Here is a 26,640-nt window from a genome sequence, read left to right as displayed (position 1 = left end):
GTCGCGGGGACCGTTGCTGCCCCCGCGGGGACGCGGAGCCATCGCTAAGGAGCGGAGCCGTAGGGTCGGGGGAAGGGCGATGCCAGGGATTACCCTGGGATAGGAGACGGAGCGGGCGAGCAGGGAGAAATAGCCGCAGCCCCCGCAGTTGGGGGCAGCAGCGGTGTGTTCCGGAGCGCTGGGCAGAGCCGCTGGTGGGGGTTGGCGAGGGCGGATCCACAGAGGCACAGACACAGCGGCCGGGTCCGGAGGAGGCGGGACGGCAGTGAAGTGCCGAGCTGGGAAAGCATCAACAGAGCGGCTCGTTGGTCTAGGGGTATGATTCTCGCTTCGGGTGCGAGAGGTCCCGGGTTCAAATCCCGGACGAGCCCGCTGAGGAGGGGGCGCGGGAGCGCTCCCCTTTTTGCCGCCGCGGGGCTCTGCTGCGCTTTTGCGCCTCGGGCCCGCCCGCAGCGGGGCCGGGGCCGCGGGGGCGCAGCCGGCACGGTGGGCCCGGGTTCTGCCGCTCGGGAGGGCGGGGAGCGGCGCTGGCTCCGTGAGGGGGGAAGGCGGGAATCTGTCTGGGAAAAACGGGAGTAGCGGCGCCCGGTGAGAGACGAAGAGGAGCGGCCGGTGTTTGGTGAGTTCCTGACGCGGTTTTTTTTTTTTTTTTTTGCACTAAAACGGAACGAGTGGGTCTCGTTGTCAGTCCCGTCCGTGTCCTTTCGCTGTGTGCGGGAGCCGCCGCTGATGCGGAGAAGAAAATCTTAAAAAAGTAATAAAAAAGAAAACAAAACAGGGCTCGTCCGGGATTTGAACCCGGGACCTCTCGCACCCTAAGCGAGAATCATACCCCTAGACCAACGAGCCGCCATGGTTAGCACTTTCTCTCCCCTGCCCAGGAAGGCTCCTGTGGCGCCGCGCACCCCCTGCCCGGGACAGCCCCGGGCCGGCCCAATTCCCGCGGTGTTCCCGGTTCCTGAGGGGGCCCAGGCGCTTCCCTGTGGCTGCCGGCGCTCGCCGGGCTCCTGACGGGCACCGCGGCAGCCCTGTCTCCCTGTGGGTGCCAAGGTTGCTCGTACGCGGCGAGCCGTGGACCGCGGCAGCCAGGCCACAAGCCCCAGCGCGGTGAGGGGAGGAAGATTCGTGGTTTATTTTCATAATTTCAAACTGTACCACAGCCGAGTAGAGGCAACCTTACCTTCCTGACTTACAGGTGATGGTTTTATGCAGACCCGCTTGAACAGAGAGTTTTGGAACGCTGATGTTGGTCGTGGTGGTGGAGGTCAGTGTTACCTCGGCTTTTGCCTCTCTGCTGTAACACTCTCAAAACTAATTTTGCCTCTAGTCCAATATATTCCAAGAAGCTGGGGGAAAGGTAGGAGGGAGAGACAGGAGGACAAATTGCTTCCATATTATGTGCTTTCTTATGTATCAAGGTTATCAGGAAGACTCATGACTGAAATTGTCCCTCTAGCTCCCATTCAGCACTGGAATGGCTCCTCGTTCCCATCCTTTTCCATCCTAAATTTTCCTGAGAACACTTATCCTTCCATAATGGGTGATCCAAGACATTCTTCTCAATCAAATTATGAAAAAGCCAAGTCATGGAAGACAAGACTGAGAGGGGATCTCGTCAGTATGGATAAATACCTCCAAGGTGGGTGGCAAGAGGATGGTGCCAGGCTCTTTTCAGTGGTGCCCAGTGCCAGGACAAGGAGCAATGGCCACAGAATAAATCACAAAAAGTTCCACTCAACATGAGGAAGGATTTCTTTGTGCTGATGGGCCAGAGCACTGGAACAGCTGCCCAAGGAGGTCATGGATTCTCCCTCTCTGGAGATATTTAAATCCCACCCGGACGTTTCCTTGTGTAATCTGCTCAAGGTGACCCTGCCTTGGCAGAGGGGTTGGGCTGGGTGATCTCCAGAGGTCCCTTCCAGCCTCAACAACACTGACTGTGAAAAAATAGTTCCCAAACTCTTCAAAGTCTGTATGCAATTACTGTGCTGCTGCCAGCTCTTGAGTTTTGAAAAAAACCCTGCTTTTCTCTTTAACCAAAGTAAACATGAATGTGGCGTTATCTGCTAGTCACAGTTTCTCCCAACCTGCAGAAGAAAAAAATATTGCTGTAAGGGACACACAATGCTTTCTTGTACAAGTAGAGCCTGGTTGTTTTTCCCCTTTTCCTCTCACATTCTTCCATTGCTAATTCAAAATGAGCGTGTTTGGTGTGATATTTTTTGCAGGAGTGCATATCTTTGCACACTAAACACTGTATACTGTACAATTCCTCTAGGACGTACAGAGATGCAGGCTAAAGAGAAAACAATCAAAACCAGTAAAAATGTAAAATCAATCTAAATATATTTTTTCTCCTCCTAGAAGCTATTACCCTTTTTTTTTTTTTTTTTTTTTTTAACACCAAAATCCTGCTTGCTCCCTGTGGCAAGCTACTACAGACCTCTCCAAAACAAAGGATAACAAGGATAACAAAGGTCTGAATTTCTAACATACACAGCAAGAAGGAAGAAGATGCAATATATGTTCATTGGGACAAATTAAGTTGTCCCAGCACCCCATTTCCTCTCTGAAAGCAGCAGAAGAGAATAATTTGATCGTATCTATCTGGATGAAGAATGTTCTGCTGTAAGTAGACCAGATATTGTCCCAGGTGTTCTCTGTACTGAACATCTGTATTACTGCAGAGCAAACAGGGAAGTCACGGCGGTTCCTGTGGCTGTGTGATCTCAGCTCGGTCCAGGAAGGGAGAGTGTAGGCAAGGGCTGCATGTGGCCAAATCAGGTTTCGTAAACAAAAAGGGAACGTGTGAGCTCTGTGAAGGACAGTCAATTTGAGAATAAGAAAAATGCAGTTTAAAAAAAATTATTATTTTAGGTTTACGATCTTGCAAAAATACCCAGAATGGTGAAGCTTGGCCTCTTCAGGGGCCTGGACAGTTTTAAACTGTGCAGTACTGAAGGACCTGGGGGTAAACAGTGGGCTCTGGGTACTGAAGTGCTTCCATGTTGGTAAGAGAACTTCCAGCCGCCCAGGAGAGCTGTAAGCTTGGGTGGAGTTTCCGTGGAAAGGAAGAGCTCTGAGGAAATATTGATGAAAAAGGGCTGGAATTGAAAGTCTTGTCACTGCCTATCAGTTTCTGCTCCATTTGGAAAGCAGGGGTATTGATGAATTGGCTGAAGACCCACCCACCACAAGGGAAGTCAAATGAGGTGCCAACCAAATGAGGTGATATTTCCCTGTAACACAAAGAGTTGCCTGTGTTGTTGATATTTATTCCCAAGAGGTGCCCTGGATTTCTGCTAGGCTGGGTTTCTGGAAAACATGTACAACAGTTAGATGAGGAATGTGCTTCAGAGCTTCCCCTTAGGGTATAAATAATGGATGCATAAGCTGTTACATTTTAAATCCCATGAGAACTGTAAGGTGGTGTCTGGCATCACAGCTGGAAGGAAAACAATCTGCCTGTGTTTCTGCAGGCTTGCTTTGTCACAGCCCTGCTGAGCATGGCACACGGTGGCCTTTCCTGTGGCCTCTTTCACCTGCAGATGTGACAAAGTGTCCAGAGAGTGGCATAGAAACTGGTGGCACAGTGATCTGGGCACAGGGATCCGGCACAGGGATCATCCAGGGAGCACTGGGCAGGAGCAGAGCACCCCACAGGCTTCTGGAGGCTCAGGCATGCAGTGAGCAACAGCCTTGAGATATGACTCAGCTTGTGCAACTTCTTTAAAATGCATGGTTGGGAAAACACGGCACAACAGAGAGGTTCTCGGAAGCGAGGAGGAAGAGGGAAGGATGAAAGCTTGGTCTCAGGGGGCGTGTAGTAGCTGGGAGTCCAGTCAGCAAGCCGAGGGGAATTCCAAGCGGGTATTTTCAGGCGAAAGGCAAAAGGTGACGGTGCAGCAGGAGAGCTTCTGAAGGAGCTTGTGCTCACAGGCAATGCACGCTGAAACAGGCTCCCTGAGCTAGCAGGGAACAGCAGGCAGGATTTCTGTGGGGGCAGGAGGAGCCACCACTGTCTGTGCTCAGAGCTTGCAGCAGCGCTCTCCCGCTTCCCTTGGGACAAACCGGTGCCGTAACGGGAAACTGGAGGCTGGCAGGGGGTTTGGGGCACTAAATGAGCACCGGGGTCTGCTCCTGCTGTCACTGCCCTGTTGGAAACCAGGCCGAGTGATGCACAGCAGGAGTCTTCCATAGCTGAGGGTGCTCGGGCACCGCACCGCGGAGATCAAACCTTATGGACCTTATGGTCCACAGTCACCCCACAGCTCCTGTGGTGGTCTTGGCTGCAGGGAGCACAACTCCACTGTCAGTTTTGTGACCGTCAGTGATTGTCCAGGTGGGTTCAGTGGCAGCTGGAATGGTTGGTACCGTGCCTCCAAAGGCACTTGGATAAGCTTCCTGCACTGCAGGGTAAATGTCAGACAGCGCCAGAGCTCTGTGAGAAGCGGCTGAGGGAGCTGGGGATGTTCAGCCTGGAGAAAAGGAGGCTCAGGGATGACCTTACTACTCTCTACAACCGTCTGAAAGGAGCCAGGAGGGATCTGGCCTCGTCTCCCAGGGAACCAGCCACAGGACAAGGAGGACACGGCCTCAAGGTGCACCAGGTTGGACATTCGGGGGAATTTCTTTGCAGAAAGGGTGATGAGACATTGGGATGGGCTACCCAGGGAGGTGCTGGAGAGGTGTTTAAGGGAAGGCGGGACGTGGCAGTCAGTGCCGTGGTCAAGTTGACGTGGTGGTGTTGGGTCATAGGTTGGGCTCGATGATCTCACAGGTCTTTTCCGGCCTCACTGACTGGGCGATTCCGTGATCCAGCGTTTCTGTGCCCCCGGGATGCACCGGCCGGGAGCGGCCCCGCAGCGCCCGCGCCCCCCGCACCACCGCCAGGCGGCCGCGGGGGGGCGCCAGCGACGCTCCCGGCTGGGGGGCGGGACAGCGCGTTCCCCGCGCCGATAGGTCACGTTGACTTGACTGATGGCTCCTTTGTCCAATGGCCGCGGAGCAGCGGGGCAGGGCACGGGCGGGGCGAGCGCGGCGCGGGGGGTGTGTGTGATGGACAGCAGCGGCAGCCAATGGGCGGGCGGGGCAGGGGGCGGGGGGCGGACCCGCGGGGGCCGGGGGCGGACAATGAGGGCGCCGCGGGGAGGCGGCGGCGGCTGGAAGATGGCGGCGGGCGGAGGCAGCGCGGGGCGGCCCTGCGCGGCGTGGCTGCTGATCGCCGCCGCCCTCACCGCCGGTGAGTCAGGGACCGAGGGAGGGCCGCCCGCCGCTTCGGCCCTCGAACGCCGCTCCCGGGGCGGAGGGCGGCTCCGCGGGCGGCGCACGGCTCTGCCGCTCGCTGCCCGCCCGGTTCGGAGCCGGGCTGGCGGCGGCCGCGGAGCCCCGTCCCGGCCGGGGGAAGGGTCGGTGTGCCGGGGACAAAGCCCCCGGGAGCCGGCGGGGGGCAGGGCAGCGATGCGCGGCGGCCCCGTATCAGCGCCGGTTCCACAGAATCCATTGGCTTGGGAAAGATCCCCGGGATCATGGAGCCCGGCCCGGGACCGGGCACCGCCGGGGGCTCTTGGCTCCGGGGACGCGGGTGGCGTTGTCTGGGAGAGCCGCGGGGTGACCCAGGAACGGGGACGCTGGGTTGTGGTCAGTGGCTTGGTTCGGTCAGTGGGGAAGTATTTGGGTGGAGGGCGGATTGTGTCAGTCGGATGATGCGCTTGTGACTCGCTTAGGTGGAGGGCAAGTGCGGGATCGCAGGACGGGCCGGGCTGGAAGGGACCACAGCGGGGTCATCTGGTCCAGCCTCTCTCCTCGGGCAGGGTCATCCCAGAGCACATGGCACGGGATTGCCTCCAGATGGTTCTGGAATATTTCCAGTGAGGAGTACAAGGCTATGGAGCAATAGGAATGGCCAGAGTGATGCTTAACTCCGCTGTGGCTTGTGTTCTCAGAGGGTTCCACGCATCACTTGGACTCGAAAAGTTACAGACACCACCTCACTGTGTGTAGATGCTGGGCGTGGACAGTGAGGGAATATCCACTATGTATACACCCCAAATATCCACTGATGGATATTTTGGGTTGGCAGTACTTGCTAAATGGGTAAAACTTTGCAAAGTACGTCAGTAGGAGACATTAAGAAGCCTGATGCCTCCTCAGTTCATAAGTCTGGAAAACTGTAAGTCTGTCTAGGAAGAGGTTAAGTAAGAAGCTGTGCTGAGTGGTAAGGAACTTAAAATTCACTTCATAGAACTTTAGAATAGTTTGAGGTGGAACAGATTTTAATCTTTTTCCAATCCCACTGCCATGGGCAGGAACCTCTTCCCATAGACCAGATTGCTCAGAGCCCCATCCAGCCTGACCTTGAGCACTTCCAGGGATGGAGCATCCACAAGTTCCCTCATCAACCTGTTCCAGTGCTTCCCTAAACCCTCACAGCAAAGAGCTTCCTCCTAATGTCTAATTCCTGTTATTATTTCTCTTCCTTAATCTGTTCCCAAAGAGCACTGTTTGCATTTGTTTAAGATGACTGCATTTTGCAATAAAGAAGAGATTGCTAAGGCTTCCTGTGTATCTTCAGAGACAGACTTAGTATTTTGGATTAAGTAGGTAGATGTGAAATATGCATATATTACAGTAAAACTGAGATCTTTGGAAATACAGAGGCAAGAGAAGAAGGGAGCGTATTTCCCCTGCCCACAACAAAAGGTACAGCTACAGTAATGCTCTGGGTGGGTGGGAGTAGTGAGATCATTGTAGAAGGTCTGATTTTATTCCCATATCGGCTTCTTCTCTCCTTGCACATCCTTAATCCTCCTGTCTGCTGTGAAAAGCAAGGTTTACATCTCTGCATGGAAATAAGTGATCAGAGTGCAGCCTCTTCACCCCTTTTGCATATCCAAAGGAGTTTGGTGATGGGAAGGAAAAATGACCTTTCCCTGAGTTTGGGGTGCTGAGGAGTCTTGGGTAATCAGTGCTATGCATTTCTTTTTGCCTGTGTCATTCGGGCTCCTGATGTTTTTTTTAAGGACCCTCTTCCCATTTCCTTTCCTCATGCTGGATTTTGCCCTCAGGAGAGGTTCAGGAATCAGACCCTGCCTTTTTTTGGCAGGGGCAGGAGTGGTGTTTGCAGAGGGCTGTAGCTGCTCCCTCTCTCAGGTGTGCTGTGGGGCTGGGTGATGTGCTGCACACGTGGCTGCTGTGCCTGGTGTCTGCTCTTCTGCCTCTCACATGCTCCGTGGCAGGTCTGCTCCTGTGGCCAGTGACCTGCAGTGAGACAGAAATATTGCTTAGCGTGCTGTGCAGGCCCCATTAAACACCACAGCCTGCTTTGCCAAGCCCTGTTGCCTCACATCTGAGCACAGATAACACAGTTCTAGGCTTATTTTCATGGGTGCCCCTGCATGTGTAGGTTAGGAGTTCATCTTCTTTATGCTCAGTCATCTGAAAGCCCCGTTGCTTCATTTACTTGTGAGGATGAAGGATCATTGTCAAAGGTGCTGTCTGTGATTCTGGGACATTTTGTAGCATAAGTAGTTAATCTAGGTATAATCTCTTCTGTGCATGAGTGAGTCTGGAACAACCAGCCAAGAGCATCAAGAAAATGGATTATTTTGCAATTGTGCATTTGTAAGCCATGTAATTATGACTCGAAGTGGTATCCTGCCTGTGTTTGACATGAGGGTGGTGCCTGATTCCTCCTGATAGTCTCAAAAAAATGTCTAGATATTACTGGAAAGAATAATGATTTATTATTATTATTATTATTATTCTTTTGGATACCAACACAGCTTTTTTTGAAATTTATTTTCCTCTACTACCCCTTTTACAAGTGCACGTGGGCACATACACATGGGTCAGTAACAAGCAGAGCATTGAGATGTTAAATAGCTCAAGTGCCTGTTGCTGCTTTGAGCTCGCCAGCCCATTTCAGCTGCTGCTTGAAATGTTTCCTGAAAATAACAGTGTAAGTCAGGGTGGCAGTGCTCACTTCGTGCTTGTGCCAGGTTTAGTCAGAATTCCCGTAGTCAGCCCCGTCAGAAGCTGTTAGTCCTTTCAAGCTCAGCCCACTGATGCTGCAGGTAGGAAAACTGCCTTGCCTGCTCTGCCCTGCTCAGTGGGTTCTGCAAAGGCAAAAGCTGGATAAACTCTCAGCTCACCTTGCTTGCAGCAGCAGCAAAAAGTTCTTGAGTGTGTTGAAAAGTCTGTGCCTTGATGTTTTGGTGATAAAATGAGATGAAATGGCCAGATGCTTCTTGTCCCCAGCCAGTCTCTCACAGTTACTTGTGTAAGTAATAGCATGCATGGCTGTGTTGCTTGTTATCTGAATTAAAATTGAGTGTATTAAACAGCAGTTGCACTGCCTGTCTGTGGACCCATCTTCTCCTGACAGAGCTGGATATTTTGTGTCCCATACAGAGTTGAGATGGAAGACCAAAAAAAAATGAAACCTAGTATTATATGGCAGATGTCTTGTGCTGTTTGTGTTGAAAGATTTTAGTCTGAGTAGTTTATAGACTTACTGTTTTTCTGGAGAAGTGCCATCTAGACCATCATCAGGTCATCTATCCAAAGCTTATTATTAGCACTTATGTGTAGTGGGAGTTCTCCAAGTGTGGTAGGATGTGATGTGGTTTGATCATGTATGGCATACATTACTCTTTCTACCACCTGCATGTTATTAACAAAATAAACAGCCTTGTATGCAAGAAACTACATTTTTTGAACTTTTGAATACTAACTCAGGATATCCTAGGAACACATCAGAAAGCTGGAAGCTCTCTCTGTTAAAACATTTACGTCCTTATGGCATATATCCTTTTTTTTTTTTTTTTTTTTTTTTTTTTTTTTTTTTTTTTTTTTTTACTGTGTGTGGTTTGTTTGTCTGTATTGCTTTAGTGGTCTGGGTTAGTGGAAGCCCACAAGAGATGATTAGCACAATGGAGAGGATGTGAATAGCTTGTGTAAGAGAAGGCTGTGCCAGGAGAGGACAAGAAGTTCTGAACTGGCTTTACTGCCAGCGGAGAGGCTTGGGGAGCTCTAACTGCAGTGATTCACTGTTATCTCTAACAGCAGTCATGTGGGAAAGCAAGTGTTTACTCCGATTAGGGTTTAGCAGTAAGCAGTACCCGTAGCGCAGAAGATGTGGCAATGCATCCTAAGGCAGGGTTAACATCACTAGTTTTTGCTAAGCAAGTTGAAAGAAAGTTTTTCCTCCCAATCTCTTAATCTCTTCTGTTACTTGTCCTGAATAAGCTTAAAAAAAAAAAAAGGAAAATGTTTATATGAAATAAAGGTATTGGTACTCATCTGGGACAGAGTTAATAGCTGGGATGGTGCTAAGTGTTGGACTTGTGGTGAAAAGAGCCTCGATGACAATGTTTTGCATTGGTTACCTGTTTTGCAGTGGCTTACACACCCTGAGGCCTTTTTTGTTTGTCACCCCTCCCTGACAGCAGGTGGGCTGGGGGTGCATGGGGGGCTGGGGGGGCACCACAGAGGTCAGGGGTGCAATAAAAGCTGGGAAAAGGAGTTTGGAATTGCAGCATTTATCTTCCAACTGGAGGTGGTGAGCACGCACTGGCTGATGGAGGCAGTGGGTGATGGCTTGTGCTTTCCCTATGTTTAATCTCAACCCTAGAGTTTTTTCACTTCTCCATTCCCAGTTCTCTCCCTGATCATACCGGAGCTGTGCAGGGCTGAACTGCCTGCTGGGGTTAGCCCACACTCCTTGTATATTGTTCCCTTTGGCTGCTGTGCCTTTCAGCTCCTGCATTTTCATCTATCTGTTGAGTTGGCACTTTCCACTCGCTGCTGCTGCTAGGTTTTGGCTTCAAGTGCATCAGGAAAGCTGGAAGGCTGTGGTTGTTCTTGTGAGCTCTCTTCCCTCCAACCCTGCAGAAAAAGATGCTTTGTGGCACGTTTACTGATGCTTTGCACGCATGCTGTTAAGGGGCACGAAGGGAACTTGCCCCGAAACACTGGTTATACCCTACCTTCAGTGCTTCAAATCAGACTGAGATTCTGATCCTTAAGGGAAGGTTAAACTCTGGGCAGTGTAGCAGTTGTCAGTGGTCGGTGGCACTTTCAGTTCATGAGATGGAGGTAAATCAGGGCAGGTCATCTCCTGGTGGGTGAAATGACCATTGCTGGAGGCGTTGAGAGTTGGCTGCAAGCCACCTGTTATTCAGTAACTTGTTTTTTAATGTGTGCCAGTGAAAGTTGATGAGCAGGGCTCCCCCTCTTGGTAACAGATTCCATCAAGCTGTATGTGCAGCAGGAGTTCTGAAATCTGTCTGGTTTCTGTATCTTGAAGTGTTCAGATCAAGGTCCTGCAGGATCTTGCTTGATGGGAGGCGCTGCTCCAGTCCAAGGGATGGCTCTAGAAATCAGCTCACGTGTAAAGCGGGAAAGTGATGTTGTGCTACAAGAAAGGCCATAAATTATTCACAAAAGAGGTGTTCCCTGGAAAAACCAGCTGAATCAGCTCCTACTTGGTGCTTCCTAACCCTCCTCAGTTGACAAAACAGAGCACAGAGGACTGGGCTAGGGTGTTGGTCTGGTTTGAAAGAAAACAATGGTGAAAGGGCTGTTTTGAACACAGATTAGTTCCTGTTCAGATTCATCTTGTTCTGAGTGTGCATGTGAGCTATTTAAATTGGCACCACCACTGACAAATTCTTGTGTAACAATGCTTTGAAATGTTTAGCATGGGCTTTTCCTTTTGGTTTTGTGGTTGTGCTGCTGCAGGTTAGAGCTGGTTATGGGTTTGCTCAGCAATTCAGTTTGCAAGTAAGTGTGAGCTGCTGCAAGCTTGGTGCCAGAGCTGGCTGCAGGTGTTCAGCACTCCTCAGATTGGTAAGGAATCCGATCCCCCAAGGGCTTTGGATTTGCCTGATCTGCTGAAGTAAGTCTCTAGTCACACCAGAACAGATTGGCTGCATGAATACCCTGTTAGCTGAGGAGGGTGATCATTTGGATGATGCAATGTCGTCTATATTCTTGCTCTGTTAAGTGGTAGGATTTTATTTAGCAGGTTTTAATCGAGTCTCTCTGCATACAGGAAAAAAATCCTGTGCTCACCTTTCAGGCTGGTGAAAATACCAGTACTTGGCAAGAGACGGACATGATTCTGGTTCAGGAATGATGACAGGTGGGAGTGACTGTTTGTGGAATGCTACTAAAACCTTGGATGGTTCAAAGTGCAGCTTTTGCAGATGTTTTTTGGTGTGTATAGGCTGAGCTGGTTGCAGCTTTGTGGATTGATTACTGTAAAAGAGCAGCTTCCTATGTCTGATATGTAGGCTTTGCACTGTATCTCCTCATGAAATTTGCCTATCCACTTCCTAAATTCTACTGCTTAGTTTGTTTTGGAAATTGGTAGTTCCCATGCTGCTATTGATAGATTTTTGTCAAAAAGATGCTGCATGCCATCAGCAGTTGCCAACATGACTGGTGTTTTTAACATAGTTTCACTTGAGATAGTATTAATAACCAAAAAAAGGGAAAAGCCTGGAGGGAAGCTTTGTTCCAGCCAGCAATGTGTCAATCTCTACCGTCCACTCCATGAGTTTGAGTTTTGCTGTTGTTCGGTTGTGGGGTTTTTTTGTCTACAACTTCTGATCCTTAATACTCTCATTTCCTTAGTAGTTGTGAGAGTTTTAGTGGCTTGCTGTAGCAATTTTAGGAAATGCTTGTGATGGTGGGATGCTTTTTTTATTCTCTCTGCCATGTGTTGAGTTGTCTACCCAGCTTCTCTGAGGTCTTCAGTTAAGCAAGCTCCATTCCCTATTTGTGGGAAAAACCTGGTGTATTTCAAGGAGACTTTTCTGTCTTTTCTGCCTTTCTGTAATCTCAGTTCCCGTTTTCTGGCATCCCTCCTTCTGCCCAAAAAATGATGTGCTGTGTTTGTTGGTGACTCTGTTAGTATTGCAAGATTAGAGGTAGAATAGCTGCCATCAGCTGTTCCAGTTGCCCTTTGCACTTTGAGCAGCTTTACTCAACTCGCCTCCTTTGGGTTCTCCACTCCTTTGGTTTGGCTTTGTCAACAAGAGCTGTTTACCTGGATTTGAACACTTGCAAACCTACTTGGGCATGGAAGGAAAACCACTTCAGGGCTGTTGAGCAGAAAAATGTGATGTGTGGTTTGGAAAGTACCTGAGCTGCAGATCGGTGTCCCAGCCTGCAGCATAGGCAGGGAAGTGTTGCTTTATGATCCCCAGGGATAAGTACTAGAAGTAACGAGAAGTTACTTGCCTCAAGACTGAGTATCTGCCCAAACCTGACGTATGGGTGATGCTGTAATAGGAGCATGAAGCTGTGCAGCTACACTGCTTACTTGTTCATAGTCTCAGCACCTTTACAAGCATCTCTGTTTTATGAGATGAGAGAGTGACATAGCAGTGAAATTATTTCCTCAGGACTGAACAAGAGATCTGTGGCCTGTCTGGCAAAGGAACTCAGGCATTTTGTGCTGTTTCTCATGCTTGTTCTTCATTTCTGGTTAAAGCATGGGCTTTGAAAGTAAATCTCAGCGTCGGTTCTTTTGCTGCTCCTTGGCAGAACAATGAGCAGCTCTGCATCATATGGAGGGGAACATGCCAAAAGCTGACCCTGCAGTGTGGGAGGAGAAGGAGGTACCAAAGTTTGTTGACTCCAGGGACTTATTTTTAAGTCCTGTCAGAGCAGGTGTATGGAGTGCTGAGATACATGGATGTTATTGTCTGCTTTGACAGCTTAGCCACAGCCTGCTCAAGACTTCTCAATGAAACTGCTTTCCTTTCACTTGGGGTGACAAGATGCTATTTTTTTCCCCCTCATTGTTGAGTCAGGCAGAGCTTAGCTGAACGTGCAAAAAGAGGCCAGGAGAAAGTGAAGGTTGCGTTAGCAGATGCTCGTCTCCGCCTGGGGAGTGAAGGTTTCCAGCAGCGTGGTGGCAGGAGGTGGTAGGTGTTCCTGGGCTGGTGTCACAGCTGTGCTGCCTGATTCCTGGAGCTGCAGGACCGGCTGTGTTACTGGAGACAGGAAGCTCCCTTTCCTCCAGCAGCCTGGGTTACTTGACAAGATTGGCAACCTGGGGAGATGCTGCGGCAGCAGCTAAAAGCTGTTCCGGTGAATTGGCATTTGAGGGTGGAATTAAACTCTCCTGTCCTCCTTGGAGGCAATGGAATTTAGTTTTTGTTGCTTTGAAACTTAGATGTCAAGATTGGTTGGTGTGACCCTGTCTGGTCATCATTTCTGTGTTGCTTTGTGTCCTGTGTAAATGCCTGGAGTGCAGACATCGAGGTCGTGGTGGCAGAGGGGCTGCGGGGACAGTCTCCATGAGGAGGGGCTGGACACATGTCTTCTTCATACTTGGGTGGTGTTGTCCTTATGAAGTATGCCGTGCTTTGCTCCTAGGTGGAACTGCTGGCGTGGGGTCTGCTTTCCTGTGAAGGAATTCTTTGTGTGGAAATTCTGTCCAACATCTGGCTGCTTTAACAGATCTTTGCAGTTTCAGAGGAGCGATTCTGGCATTTTACTGCTGTCTATTGAAGGCAGGAAAGGTGAGGTTTCTCCACCAGGTGTTTTATCCACAGTGAAGGAATGGTCTGTGGGGACATAAGTGCCTGTAGTTGCAGTTGGGGACTGTAACTTCGTTCTGCCTTTCTGGGATGTTTCGTAGGGGTCTGGCTGTTGTTTTTTCATGCTGATTGTACAGAGCAACTGCTTTGTGGGAGAAAGAAGTAAATGGCCTGCAACCTTGGTTGAGAATGCTGTCAGCAGTAGATGTTTCACAAGACACTTGATGTTGAGTAAGAGTATTTGTTAATGAAAGCACTGATTCTCAAGTGTTTATTGTTTTTGTGACTTACAACCCTTAGTCATTAGGAAAAAAAAACACATCCTTCTTTCTGATGAAACTTCTGGGCTGCTGGGAAGACCAGAGTGAAGATGCTGAAACACTAAATTTTCTGTCATTTTGTCAAGACTTTTCAGCCATAAGTAACTTCATTTATAAATTGTATACACAGCTGAATTACTGGGTGTCTTTAAGATAAGCAAAGCAAGTTATTAATTAATAAACTGATGATTAGCCATTTCAAGAGGAGGGGAGTAACACTTTTTCTGGTGTAGGTTGGGAACTGAAGCAGCCCTAAGCCTCTGGTGTTTAGCAATCTGATGAAAGTTTCCATGTGGGCTGTGTTTGTGCTGGTGGAAATAAGATGCCTGTGATTACAGTGTTAGCTGTTTGCTTTCTTGGTTTGCTAAGTGTCCTAGTGATCAAATTGAGTTGGATGCAGGGGAATTGAGTTTATTTTGGTTTTATTTTCACAGTCTTAATTAACATTTTCATTGTATCCAAGATCTCAGTAGAAACAGTGGTATGCAAAGAAATTTTGATTATCTGGGTGTTAATTAGTGTAAAACTTTGGTGCACAGAAGGATTAAAATAAATAAAAACAATTCTTGCCCCCAATTTGTTTTTAAATCACTACGAGGCAAGTATAAGCAACCAGGGAGTACAAGTAAAAGTAGGAAAAGATGACTTCAGCTTTAAAAGACATTGATCTCCAAGCACTGGCAGCTTAGGCACCGTTGGATTCATACAGATGCAGTTACCACATGCTTGGGAGGGCTCAAAGGAAGTGAAAGGATTTTGCAGGGTTTGAGCGGATCTTCCCAAGCCTGAGGGACAGCATTTAGGAGGAGGTGCTACAGTTTGGATGTGAAAAGTTTTACATGAGATCAGTGCTATAATGTGGTTGGGGACAAGAGTCTCTTCATCCTGAAACAGGGATGGGTGCTTGGTGTCATTTCCACTTCATGGAAAGAAGCAGTGATCTTGGAAATGTCCCCCTCTTCTTAGTGTGACCCTTGGAGCAGCTTGGTTGCTGCAGTACTTACTGGTCTGATACTGTCCAGAGCAAAAAGGACTTAACAATAATGAAGGCCAAGGTACAGACTGGAGGTTTTAGTCTGGTGTCAGCTGAACGGGTGACTGGAAACTCTGCAAGACTCTTCCTTGGCAGAGTTCAAAGTCAGAGGTGCTGCACAGGTGTTGAGTTGGAGAGACACGTGACAGGTCCCTGGTGGTAAAAGCAGTTGTGGAGGGCGCTGCGCTCTGCTTTAGTCCCATTTAGTGTGAGCTGACAGCTTAGCATTGACGAAGAAGTCAGACTGAGGCTGGTTCTTGGTCATAAGGAGACAGATCCTGAGCAGAGACGCGGATCTGAGTAGTCAGGGCAGTGATGGGAACTTGAACTTGTTGTGCAGATGAGATCTCTGAGGTGAGGTACCAAGGAAAGAGAGAGCATTGGTGAAGAATCCCATCCATGGAGAAAAATGAGAAAAGATTCGTGAGTAAGGTTAGTAAGTTAGTAAGAATATGAGTGTCTTGTCTTATTTCAAGAGCAGGAGGATTGTCTGGAAAGGAAGATGTGGATGGAGAGTTTTCATTGCAGTGTGAGGGTTGAAAGTGGAGCCGGAGAGAGTTATTGTAGTTGGAGTAAAACTGCTCAAACAACACTAGAGATTTAAAAGAAAAGGCTGAAGAGGCACAGGTGGATTTTTTTCAGATTATTTTGATGATAGGTGAGAAAAATACAACTGTTTTTCTGCTGAAGAAAATAAAAGCAGCTGAAGGCTAGATGAGCTGTTCAGAAGGAATTACTGGGGGTGAGGGCAGTTGGACAGGATGATGGGATCAAGGAGAATGCATGGGAGAAGAGCAAATGTTTATTTTTGCCCTATGTACCTTGCTGACCTTCCCTTCCTAAAGCACTCTTCTCTCTCAGACAGTTTCCTGTGACAATCTTTTCCTCTTAAGAGGAACTAAGGCTGAGTAAGCTTGAGGAATAGAACAGTGTGCAAGTGTGACTGAAATATGACTCAAAATTCAACTTTCTCCAAGTGGAATATTTAAATAGGTGGAGGAGCTGGAAGGTGGATGTAATCCTGGTAAATGTGGAAAGAGGAGGAAAAGAGCTGGAGATGATCCACGTGGATTTTATTATGACAGAGGAGGCCAAAGAGTTCAAGGTAGTGGGAGCAGCCACCATATCAGTACAAGTATGGGATTAGAGGGCTGAGGGTGAACAGCTGGCAGATCTTGTGGCCTCTCTACCAAACACTCAGGTTATGATTTAAGGAACCCGTGTCTCATGCTGTAAGGCAACTGAAGCAGGAGCAATATTTATGAAGCAGTGAAAGAGGCAGAGGGGAGAAAATCAGCAAAGAAATTGAGCCAACAATAGGACAGATGAAAATTAAACTTGATAGAAATATCTGTACAGGATTACATCGTTTCTTCCTTCCCAGACTATGGAAGAAGAAGACAGAAGTCTTTTTTTAATTTTTTTATTTTTTTTCTCTTGACTACAGTTCTAGTGAGTTAGAACAGTGACTCCTTTAGATCAGGCAGAACTGTGCTACCCACTGCCTGTGTGTGGCAAGGAGTTCTCTGTACCATGGACAAGCAGACAATGTCTGTGCAGGCTCTTTTCTTCCTACACGAATACTGAGGGCATCTTGCTTGTTTTATGCTTGAAAGGGAGGTTTGTTCTGTGGTTTGGACTTAATACAATGGATTTGATTTTATTTTATTTTTCTTTTCTACACCATTAGCTGGAAAAAATACATAAAGCACAGCAGCTCGCAGTTCATTTAATTCGATTGCTAGAAGTCTTTGTATGTTCCAAATAAATATTTGGTAGTTGTTTTACAAAAGAATATTTTTTGGCCCGTAGTCAGGGTATGTACAAGAGAAAGGAAGCTCTGACAGAACCTCATGATGAAAATTCACCACCCCTACTCTGCACGCCCTTGGAGCACTTTTTCTCTTGGAATTGAGGGCAGTGATGACAGGAGGGTCTGAGGGATCGAGAGACAACCTGATGGGACTGAGGAGTCTGTGAATTTTGGAAGTGAACAGTGTGGACTCTGAACAGCAGAATTAATGAATGGTGGCTTCTTCTGGGTTTGGTTATTGCAATTGCTGTGATGTGCTCAATTCTCCCACTGCTGCTTGCATGCTCAGTCATGTTTGCTGTCCAGCTTCTGAAGGCTGCTGAGCTGGTTGCTGTCACTAAAAACTCAAACCTCATGATTGAAGGACTAATGTAAGTGGGTTTTTCTTTTCTTTCTTTTTATCTAAACATGTCTTCGACTTGCATCTTTCTGTTTGGTTTGCATACTTGGAGCTATTTCATTCAAAGCTGAGGAACAAATCCGCTGGAGTGCTGATGGAGCAGGAAGGTTTGTTCTCCTGTTCTAACAAGGGGGTTTAAGGTCCTGGAGCCCAAAACATAGGATCCTATGAAAGTAGATTGCTGTTACCATCTCTATGCTGAAAATCATGGTTTAATAAAATTCAAAACTTATATTTCAGGTACCAGGAACACACATGTGCATCCACCCACACTGACTTGACAAGATTTTTGCTTTCACGTGGATGTGACATGAACCCTGATGGACATTCTCTTGTGATGTCACAAGATCATGCTTTGTTTTTCTGCATAAACCTGGATGAATGTAGAGATGTATCTGCTTAAATCTGGATAGGGATAGTGCCCTGGCAGTTTAGAAGGTGCCAGATAAAGAATGACAACACATTTCGACACGTTTTTCCAAATCATGATGAATTTTACTTACTTGTTAGGAGAACTACCAGTGCAAGCACAATATTAACCTCAATTACTTTAAATTTGGAGGGTGGTTGTGGTCTGCTTGCTGTTTTGACTGTGCCTAAGGTAGAAAAAAAAATATTAAACTACTCTCATGCTTGTAAACTCTAACCGAGTGATTATTTGTGAGGCCTTGCACGTACAGACCTTGGAGCATGGCAGGAGTAGATGGCAGAGCTGGGAGTGGGAGAAGTTTGCTCCTCAGCTTTCTGGAGGTGAGCTTTTGTTTTACCTCCAGCTAGGAAAAACTGGAGATATGAAACAAGATGTGTGCCAGAGAGGATGCTGAGTAATAGCTGGGTCATGTTGTTAGTTCCTCTGATGAGGCTTAATTATTACAATGCCTGCTGTCTGCTGATACAAAAAAGTTTTAAACTCATCCTTTACACCATAGAATTGACTTCCACAAAGTGTTGTAGAGGAAACACCTGTAGGTGGAAAACATCCTGTCACAGATAATACAAGGAAGGAGAAGTGAATATATACTTGGCCTGCTCTGTACTTGTGTGGTTGCAGGTATAGTGGGAAGTCGGTGCGATCACCTGATGCAGGAGTCATTGATACCTCTTCTCTTCTGCCCTTCTAGGCAACGTGATGTGAACTTCTTCCTGATTCTCAAAGCAGCACTGATGTGTCTTGTTCTCCTCCTTTCTTCTCTTTGCCTTTCCCCTGCAGTCCAAGTATCAGCAGTGGAGGTGATCACCCCCGAGGAGATGTTTGTGGAGAACGGGACGGACGCGAAGCTCCCGTGCACGTTCACGTCCCTCGAAGTGATCAGCAGCGCAGCCTCTGTCTCCTGGAGCTTCCAGCCAGAGGGAGCAGCCACCCGGATCTCAGTAAGCAACAGGGGAGCACACCTGGCAGGGGAGGCTGGGATGGCTGAGCAGTGGTCTTCTAGCTGGTTCTAAGGAGCAAGCAGATATGGATCGGACCCTCCTTTGTGTGCCTCATGTCCATCACTGTGATTGTAGGGGGCTTTTTTAGAGTTGTCTGAAAATATTTGCAGTCTGCTAGATCTCTGCCAAGACTGGAGTGTGCAGTGACCACAAAATACACTAGTTACTCTGTTAGTCTTAAAAGGGGGATGTTGATATGGAAGCTGTATGTGTGAAGTAGACGAGCATCTAGGAATTTTGTAAATCCTCTGTCCTTTTGGATTTGACTGAATTAGCAGTGGCAGAATTTGAATTACCGCTGTAATTGCAGTGTTACATTGTGTACTGTGCATGTTGTTTATTTAGCTTGTGTGCTGTATAGCCTCTGTTTGAAAGGGTTTAAAGTAAGACCAGTCTCCCTGGTTTCAGAACAGAACTGAATAGCGCAACTCAGTAAGCAGTTACATCCTCATACTGTAGTTACTTAACAAGTGAAAAATCAGGCTAGCAAGGAACTTGGGCAAATAATGTTTGTCATTGCTCAGTTCCTGTATGTTGGGCCCAAGTGGGCTCAGATCCTTTGGATGCAAATCTTCCAAGAAATGGCTTTGGTAGGTTGATAGCCCTCCTCTTCCTCCCTTCTTCCTCCCTTCTTCCTCCCTTCTTCCTCCCTTCTTCCTCCCTTCTTCCTCCCTTCTTCCTCCCTTCTTCCTCCCTTCTTCCTCCCTTCTTCCTCCCTTCTTCCTCCCCTCTTCCTCCCCTCTTCCTCCCCTCTTCCTCCCCTCTTCCTCCCCTCTTCCTCCCCTCTTCCTCCCCTCTTCCTCCCCTCTTCCTCCCCTCTTCCTCCCTTCTTCCTCCCTTCTTCCTCCCCCTGAGTGAGAATGTAGAGGAAGCAGGACGAGGGACTCTGGGACAGCTTTGAAGCTGTGGAGACAGCAGGTTGCTCAGCCTGTTTGTGTTTGTCTCCTTCCCTCTGCTACAGACATGAGCTCATTTAAGCTCCAAGAGCTCTTCACTGCTCAGAGCAGAGATGGTCAAAACCAGCGTGTGAGCATCTTGCTCAGTGTATAGAGCTCTGAAGAACAGAAATAAATATTTAGTGAAATAAATATTTAGTTTTCAAGAGAGAGCTCTTCCCATTGGGAATCCAAAGCCTAGCTGGGCAGAAGCTTACGGAAGTAGGGCATATTTCCTGCCAGTGTTGAACAGGATGGGAGAAGAAAAGCCATCTGTTTGTGGGTTTTCCGCTCCCCATACATCCTGGTTTGCCATTCCCTTTCTGCATCACTGTTCAGTTGTAGGAATACAGCTTCAGCATGTAACAGTTTTTTTGGAATTGAAGTCAGTTCAGATGCTCCACCTGGATGTGGCCATCAGCACCACCATAGGCCAGGTGTGGCTCGAGTCACTTGGCTGGTGTTTCAGGACATATTTTACTTTGTGATTTCTCCTCCCCCAAGTGAGGACATCTGGAGAGCTGAGGAGTCTTCCTCTGGCCTTTTAGACTTCCAGTGAAATGTCTTCCCCTGTGCACAGGGGTGTGGTAATGCAGTGCTGCTGTGTTAGAGATTACAATCTGGCTGGAAAAGCTGCAGACTGATGCAGAGTCCTTCCAAAATGTTGACAGCTGCCTCTGTGCTTGCCAGCTTTCTACCACGTGAAATACTTTGTTGAATTTGTGTTAATCTGTAGACAGCAAATAAGATTGACTGCAGCAGGACAGATGGCCATGATCTGGGCAAGATTTGTGCTGCCAAGTGATAAGGCCTGATATTCAGAGTGCAGCTCTGTTAGAGAGGGTGTGGAATAGCAAGCCTGAGATCAAGGGCAGGAAAAGGAAAAGGGATAGGAGGTGACTTGAATGGAAATATGACTGTCTTGTAGGCAGTCTGCTCTGTGGCAGAGAATTTGCCTTATAAATAAGGCAGAGGAAACGGGAAGCTGGAATATTGTCCTAAATTTCTTTCACTGTTCTCTGGAGACTGAACTGAATTCAGGTTGACTCTTGATTAGGTTTGTCTTGCTGTCTTGCAGGATATCCAATTAAGAAAGAATGAGCTCCTGCAATTCGCCTGCAGCCTTGATGCCTCTCTTAGGGTATCCCATGTGTTTGAAAGCAGAGTTGTCCTGTAGAAGTCTATGCACTTCTACTGCTCTAAATTCCAATCCTGGGCAGGTGTAGTTAGGAAACACTCAGTTCCTCCTTAGTCTGTACTAAAGAGGTTTATTCAAAGATTTTTGGTCACGTATAGGGAGTGCAGAGCCAGTGTGCAGCTTAGTCACTTAAAAACTGGGAAACAGTTATATTTAGTTACCTGAAGGTTTCTGGAAAACAGCTAGATATACTCTAAATTGGTCATGGGATTTTCTGAGGGGGTGGAAGGAAGGGAGGGCATTGCATGTTAATTTAGCTGTGCTTTAGTTGCAAGTAACACACAGCAAAACACAAGATAGGAAACTTGGTATCCTTTTTCTGCTAAGATGCAGGCAGCTTCCTGTGCCTGAAAGACAGATGGCTTTGTTCCAGGACTGTTCTGTCTTTTAATTATTACCAGGTTACCAGGTTGTTTTCTTTTCCCCACCTCCTTGTCTGCAAAGCTCTGTCCCCTACAAAACAGAAAAAAGAAAACCCCAGCCAATCCAACCACAAAACAAATCAAAACTGACTGAAAACTGAAAGTTACAGTCTCTTGTGCTGGGGTGGTTGGGGTACAAGCGTGGTTGTGTGATCAAGAGGCAACAAGGTGAGGCAGGAGGAGAAAAGACTTCAGCTATTGGCTGTGTCCAGCACAGCTGGCTCTGGGAGAATGCTGTAATAGTGAGAGAAGCACGGTGGCTCCCTACTTGCTAATTGGATTGTTCTTATATCCTCTTTTCCTTGACTGCAGTTTTTCTATTACTCTAATGGGAAGTCATACCCTGGAAAGGACATCCCATTTAAAGACAGGATCACTTGGGCTGGAGATCTAAACAAGAAAGATGCTTCTATCACTATATCAAACATGCAGTTCCGGGACAACGGCACGTACATTTGTGATGTCAAGAACCCACCTGACATTGTTGTCAAACCAGGAGAAATCCGAGTTAGAGTTGTGGAGAAAGGTATTCATTCACCCTATATGATTTTTTTTCATTCTCACTTGGTTGTTTTTTCCCCTCCATTCCTTGTCTAAATCACTTTTATTGGGGGGTGGGGGAGAGTAGCCTGGAGGGAACAACTGTTTTTTTAAATCCTCTTCTTCTAGGTCCTAATAATGGAACCAGTATCTGTCAGCTGTTTAAAAACTGTATGTCATACCCTTTTCCTCTATGCCCACTAATTCCTATGGTTTAAAAATTGTTAGGAAAAGCTGATGGAGGGCTTGGTGAAAACAAATCTTCTCGTTTTAAAGTCCTATGAATGTATTTCCTACATTATGCTGCATCAGGGGTTAGAGTGATTTATGAAATCTGGTGAGCAAGGAGAAAAAGTAGCAGACTTTTCTTTTTGAAGCTCTTCTGGTATATCAGTGGAATGCAAAACTATGAACGTGGTCCAAACATACAGAAAGTGAAATGCTACTGTGTTCCATGCAAAGGTGTTTGCGTTGAATGTGCATTCGGTCTCTTTTACTCGGGTGTTCTTAAAGAATCCACGGTGGCTCTTGGAAACTTCAGGGCTGCTTGCAGTCACATGAGGATTCTGGTTGGCATTTGGTAACATTTGTCACAGTTCAAGAGCACTAAGATACTGTTTGTCAATTTGGCTCTTTATTTCCCTTGATCATCCAAAACATTTGATTGTTCTGCCTCAGCTGGAGGTCAGCCAAAATGTGATGCTTTTCCTACAATGAAATGATTGTTACAGTAATTGCATTTCCAAATTTATTATTTAGGAAGGACAAGAGTAAACGTTGAATTCATAAATGGCTGTGCTGATGCAGCTATTCCATTAGTTTTAATGTGTTAGGGAAGACATTTATCTGTGTGTCCTAGCTGGAATGATACTGCAGCTAGAGCAGGTAGGTCACGAGGTCATTCCATGATCTTGCGTAGGCAAGGTCTCTATCTAATTTCTCTCTTCATGGAACAGTTTGGGTTGGGTGGGACCTCTGGAGGTCCAGCCATCACTTAGAACTTCCTGTTTCTTGGAAGTTTGAAGCCTATGTAAAGTAGGGTCTGTTTAGTTTCTCACAATGATAGCCACCGTGAAGAAGCAGTAAAGCAGCTGCTGGTTTGGCAAAGTCAGGCTGTCTTGGAAAAGCCTTTTCAGATTTTAACCCAGATTAAGCAACTAAAGACTGACTTCAGTACACTAATTCAGCTGATATTTTTCAACAGACTTGCATGCTGGCTTCTCCATACTGGGGCATCTGGAAGAAAATCTCTCTGATTCTGAATGGGGCCCTGTATTTGAAACACTTCTCACTGTTGGAAAAAGTGCCGCACCACTTGTCTTTGGATTCTTAGGAAGACTGAAAATGGGTTTTCAAGCTTTTCTAATCGGTTGTAACTCATCCTAAACTGAGCTGGAGCAAGTTTTTAAATTGGAATAAGTACATGATGGCACTTGTGCATATTGGTTTTTTACTATGTATACATCCAATGGTTCTGAATCACACGTCTGGTGTTGTAAACTGTTCAAAGCCACATTCATTCTTTGCAAATTTAAATGATCTCATAGATGATAGGTTAGCTTTAGGTTTTGGATTAAGCATTTTGTAAGTTCCATGGTGGCCTAATTTTTAAAAATTTCCAAACTAACCAAGCAGATTTTCGCTGCAGTACCTACATGGTGTTTGCACAAACAGCTCTGTCAAGTGTGTTGGAAGAATTCTACTGGCAGGGATGAAAAGCAAGACTGTTTTTTCAGTAGACTCTCTGAATCTGGAAAGAGCTACCATTTAAAGTCTGAACAACAGAAATTCATAGGGAATTCAAAGTTCTTACATTAGGCTGATGCTGCTTGTATCAGGAAGCTGCTCAACACTTCGTTCAAGACAGCTTGTGTTACCTGTCTGGAGGTGGTTGATCTTTGATCTGAACACACATGGGGGAAAAATTAGAATGGTATGAAAATCTTTACACTTAGGAGCAATGGAAACTTCACCTTCCTGCAGCTTGAATAAAACTGATACTGCCATGGTCTCAATGAAATGGAAATTGCTCTGAATTTCAGTAATAAACAGTGTAAAGTGTTCTCTGAATGGCTGGATTTTCGGTTTGTGTTGAGCTTTTAACTTAAGCCTTGGCTTTCAGAGCTGGTGTTTGGCTATGTAGCTGGGACTGTCTTTCACAATGAAGTCATTGGCTGCTCTGGAAGTGCTTATGAGGAATTTGTGTAACTGTGGAATGCTGGAAAATATAGGGACTGTTTTCTGAAAAGCAATAAAGCCAGACTCTTAGTTTCACTTGAAAGCATTAGCATTTTTAAAAATACAGTCTTAAAAACGTTTGCTAACAGGATCTAACTGCTGTCCATCACTCAGATTCAACCAACCAAAAAACCCCTCATGAGTCAAAGAAGTGACAAAACTACCAGAGTTCTAGTATCGTTCTTCAGCAGATACTCTGCACTATAGTTTTGGATTGTCACTTGCTTCCTTGCTCTAAGAAAAATGTGTGTTTTCAGGTTTACAAGGCAGCAGCAGGTCTGCTATCAGAAATGCAGAAAATAGGGAACTCCTTATATGCCTCAAAATAAACGAGTTCATTTTTGCATGGGCCTCAAATCCAATCACATCTTACATATCTGAATATTATCACTTGTAGGTCTCTCTTCCTTAATAGCAGATGGATCCCTGGACTGCTGAAAGGTTCTGGAAAGAAAGTCTTCCTCTAAGAAGCTGTAGCACTCATGTCTTCATTTTCCATTTCTTACTAAGACTCTGAATTCCCATCTTGCTGTCAACTGGCATATCACACTGGAGAGTCAAGAAAGCTGCTGATGTGATGTTTGGCTGAATGATGTTATGATCAGTGGAGCAGCCAGAGGCCAGGTAGCCCTTCTGCTGAAAGTTGCTGAATGCCAAAGGAACAGACTAAGTGGAAGCCCTGTTTCCTCAGTATGATGCCCCTGCTTCAGGGTCATGCTGGTCTGTGGTCCCTGCTGGAATGGGTCCAGTAAAGGGCAACAAAGGTGGTTAAGGGACTGTTGCACCTTTCATATGAGGAGAAATGGAGGCAGCTGGGATTGTGTGGCCTACAGAAGAGAAGGAGGGGTGATCTAGCTTGCAAAAGAGAAGAAAGGCTCAGGAGAATCCTCTCTCCAGGTATTCATGTACATTGATAGCATCTAAAGAAGACTGTTAGTAGTAAATTTCACTTTGCAACTAAAGTTGAGCCCGTTTTGCTCTTGAAATATTTCTCCCAGTCCTTTATCTCACTCATGAAGCCTTTGCTAACTTTTTCTTTCTTTTCCTTCCTTTGCCCAGCTGTGGCGGGGGGGGGTGAGCAAGTGACTCTCGTGGGTACCTGGTGTTGGGCCAGTGTCAAACCACGACAGCGAGGTTTCCTGAAGAGTCTCCCATCCTTGGAGACAGTCCAGTCCAAAGTGGACAGAGTATTGAGCAAACTGTGCTACTTGGCCCTGCTTTAGCAGGGGGTTTGGACTAGACAATCTCAAGACTTCCCTTCCAACCTCAACAGTTCTGTGACGATCAGATGCAGGTGTCTGAGACAGATTTTTCTCTATGAGCGTAGGTTTTGCCTGTTGGATCTTCTGCTGATTCACTTCTATAGCTAGAGTCGCATGGAATCTGGTAGGAAACCCTCTGGCCTATGATGTTCCTTGTGTTAACCACGATGTGGGGGGAAGGAAAGGACTTTGTTTCTCATTGGGAAAACTGTAATGGTAGTCTGTATCTTTGATTTGTAAGTGCTTTGTGCTCATTCTCTGATTGGCTTTTGTTTCTGGCTGCTCTTTTTTGGCCTACTCTCCCCCAAAATAGTATTAGGGAAAACGTGAGTGAAGCAGTACTGTGTTCTACGTGTTTTCCTGGTATTGTACAACAATCCTGACTTAAGAAGGGTAAAAAATGAGTCTACAAAAATGTACAGTGCTGTGTTTTGAGAGACCAGAGTCATGTATAAACGCTGCTGAGAGTGATCCTGGGTAGGAGCTGTGCTGTGTGCTGCATGCTCCCTGGAGAACACCCAGCATCCAGCCCTCCTAGTGGGTTAGCGATGTGCTCTGTCCAAATCTGCTTTCAGAGCATGCCTGCCTTTTCCTGTTGACCTCGCTGGGGATTGCCAGATGGCTGTAACCTGGGGTTTTTTCCCCTTCAGATACAAAATGAGACAGGGTTGTCCTCGCTGTCACTTGTGTTCCCTGAGATGTAAAAACCTTTGTTTCAACATAAACTCTCTCCTGAAGGACGGTGACATTAAGAACACTCCTGGTGTGTGCTCTGTTCATGTGTCACCCTGCTGGCTGCCTGCTGCCACTGCCACCTCAGCTGCATGCTGTAATTTCTGGGTATTACATTAGTCCCTTGTGCTCTAAACGAGTCCAGGCTCAAGGGCATTTGTGGTTTGCACTTGTGTTGAGCGGGGAATGCAGAAGAGTTGAATGTTTTCTCCCTTCTCTCCGCAGACAACCTGCCTGCGTTCCCCATTGCCACCGTGGCAGGGATAGCCATCGGTACGGTTACAGGTCTCTCATCGCTCATCTCTATTGTCGTGTGTCTTGTCATCAGAAAGAACAACTCTAAAAAACGATACTCTGGGTAAGAGATCTCCCTCCTCACCCGTGGCTGATGTGAGGAACAGCAGCAGGATCAGAGGGAGGGCTTAAAGGGGGGTAGGAGTTGTTTCAGCCGAGCCTTGGCAGTCGCAGCTAGAGATAGGCACGGGCATGTGGAGTCGTGATCATCTGCCTTTAGTGATTACCTCTGTGCCTTTAGTGATTATCTCTGTGCGTGGAGAGACCTAATGACCATGAGTAGCACCTGAAAATCACTAGGTGTTGGAGTTCATCCCCAGACACAAGGATGTATGCCCTCAGAGCATTTAATCCAAGACCCCCTAGCTCTGGACTGTTCCCCTTCCCTCCAGCTCTCCTTTCCTTACCACCTCCAAAGGAAAAGCACCACACATGCACTTTTAAGGAATGCTGTGTGTTAAGGTTA

General features: G+C 47.0%; 1 protein-coding gene and 2 non-coding genes across 5 annotated transcripts in view; 2 read left to right on the top strand and 1 right to left on the bottom strand.

The window, feature by feature from the left end:
• Positions 1–299: 299 nt before the first annotated feature.
• On the top strand, positions 300–371 carry TRNAP-CGG (transfer RNA proline (anticodon CGG)). Its single transcript has one exon. It is a non-coding gene; the product is annotated as a tRNA-Pro (tRNA).
• Positions 372–777: 406 nt separating this feature from the next.
• On the bottom strand, positions 778–849 carry TRNAP-AGG (transfer RNA proline (anticodon AGG)). Its single transcript has one exon. It is a non-coding gene; the product is annotated as a tRNA-Pro (tRNA).
• Positions 850–5,131: 4,282 nt separating this feature from the next.
• Positions 5,132–26,640, top strand: part of MPZL1 (myelin protein zero like 1) — a 35,645-nt gene continuing 14,136 nt past the window's right edge. For 2 of the 3 annotated variants that reach the window (XM_066207978.1, XM_066207985.1), the window contains exons 1-4: positions 5,132–5,242; positions 18,333–18,493; positions 21,421–21,634; positions 26,106–26,238. In XM_066207978.1, coding sequence (XP_066064075.1) covers positions 5,134–5,242; positions 18,333–18,493; positions 21,421–21,634; positions 26,106–26,238 — 617 coding nt within the window. In that variant the 5' untranslated portion in view covers positions 5,132–5,133. Of the gene's footprint in view, positions 5,243–5,460; positions 5,638–8,607; positions 8,612–18,332; positions 18,494–21,420; positions 21,635–26,105; positions 26,239–26,640 lie in introns of those variants that run through there. The other variant, XM_066207987.1, reaches the window with a different exon arrangement.

The sequence above is a fragment of the Chamaea fasciata genome, unplaced genomic scaffold, assembly GCF_029207755.1.
Source record: "Chamaea fasciata isolate MVZ Bird 193981 ecotype frontalis unplaced genomic scaffold, bChaFas1.0.hap1 SCAF_2, whole genome shotgun sequence".
In the NCBI taxonomy this organism is placed as follows: domain Eukaryota; kingdom Metazoa; phylum Chordata; class Aves; order Passeriformes; family Sylviidae; genus Chamaea; species Chamaea fasciata.
Note: the sequence above shows the minus strand (reverse complement) of the source record. Positions and strands in the feature narration are given on the sequence as shown.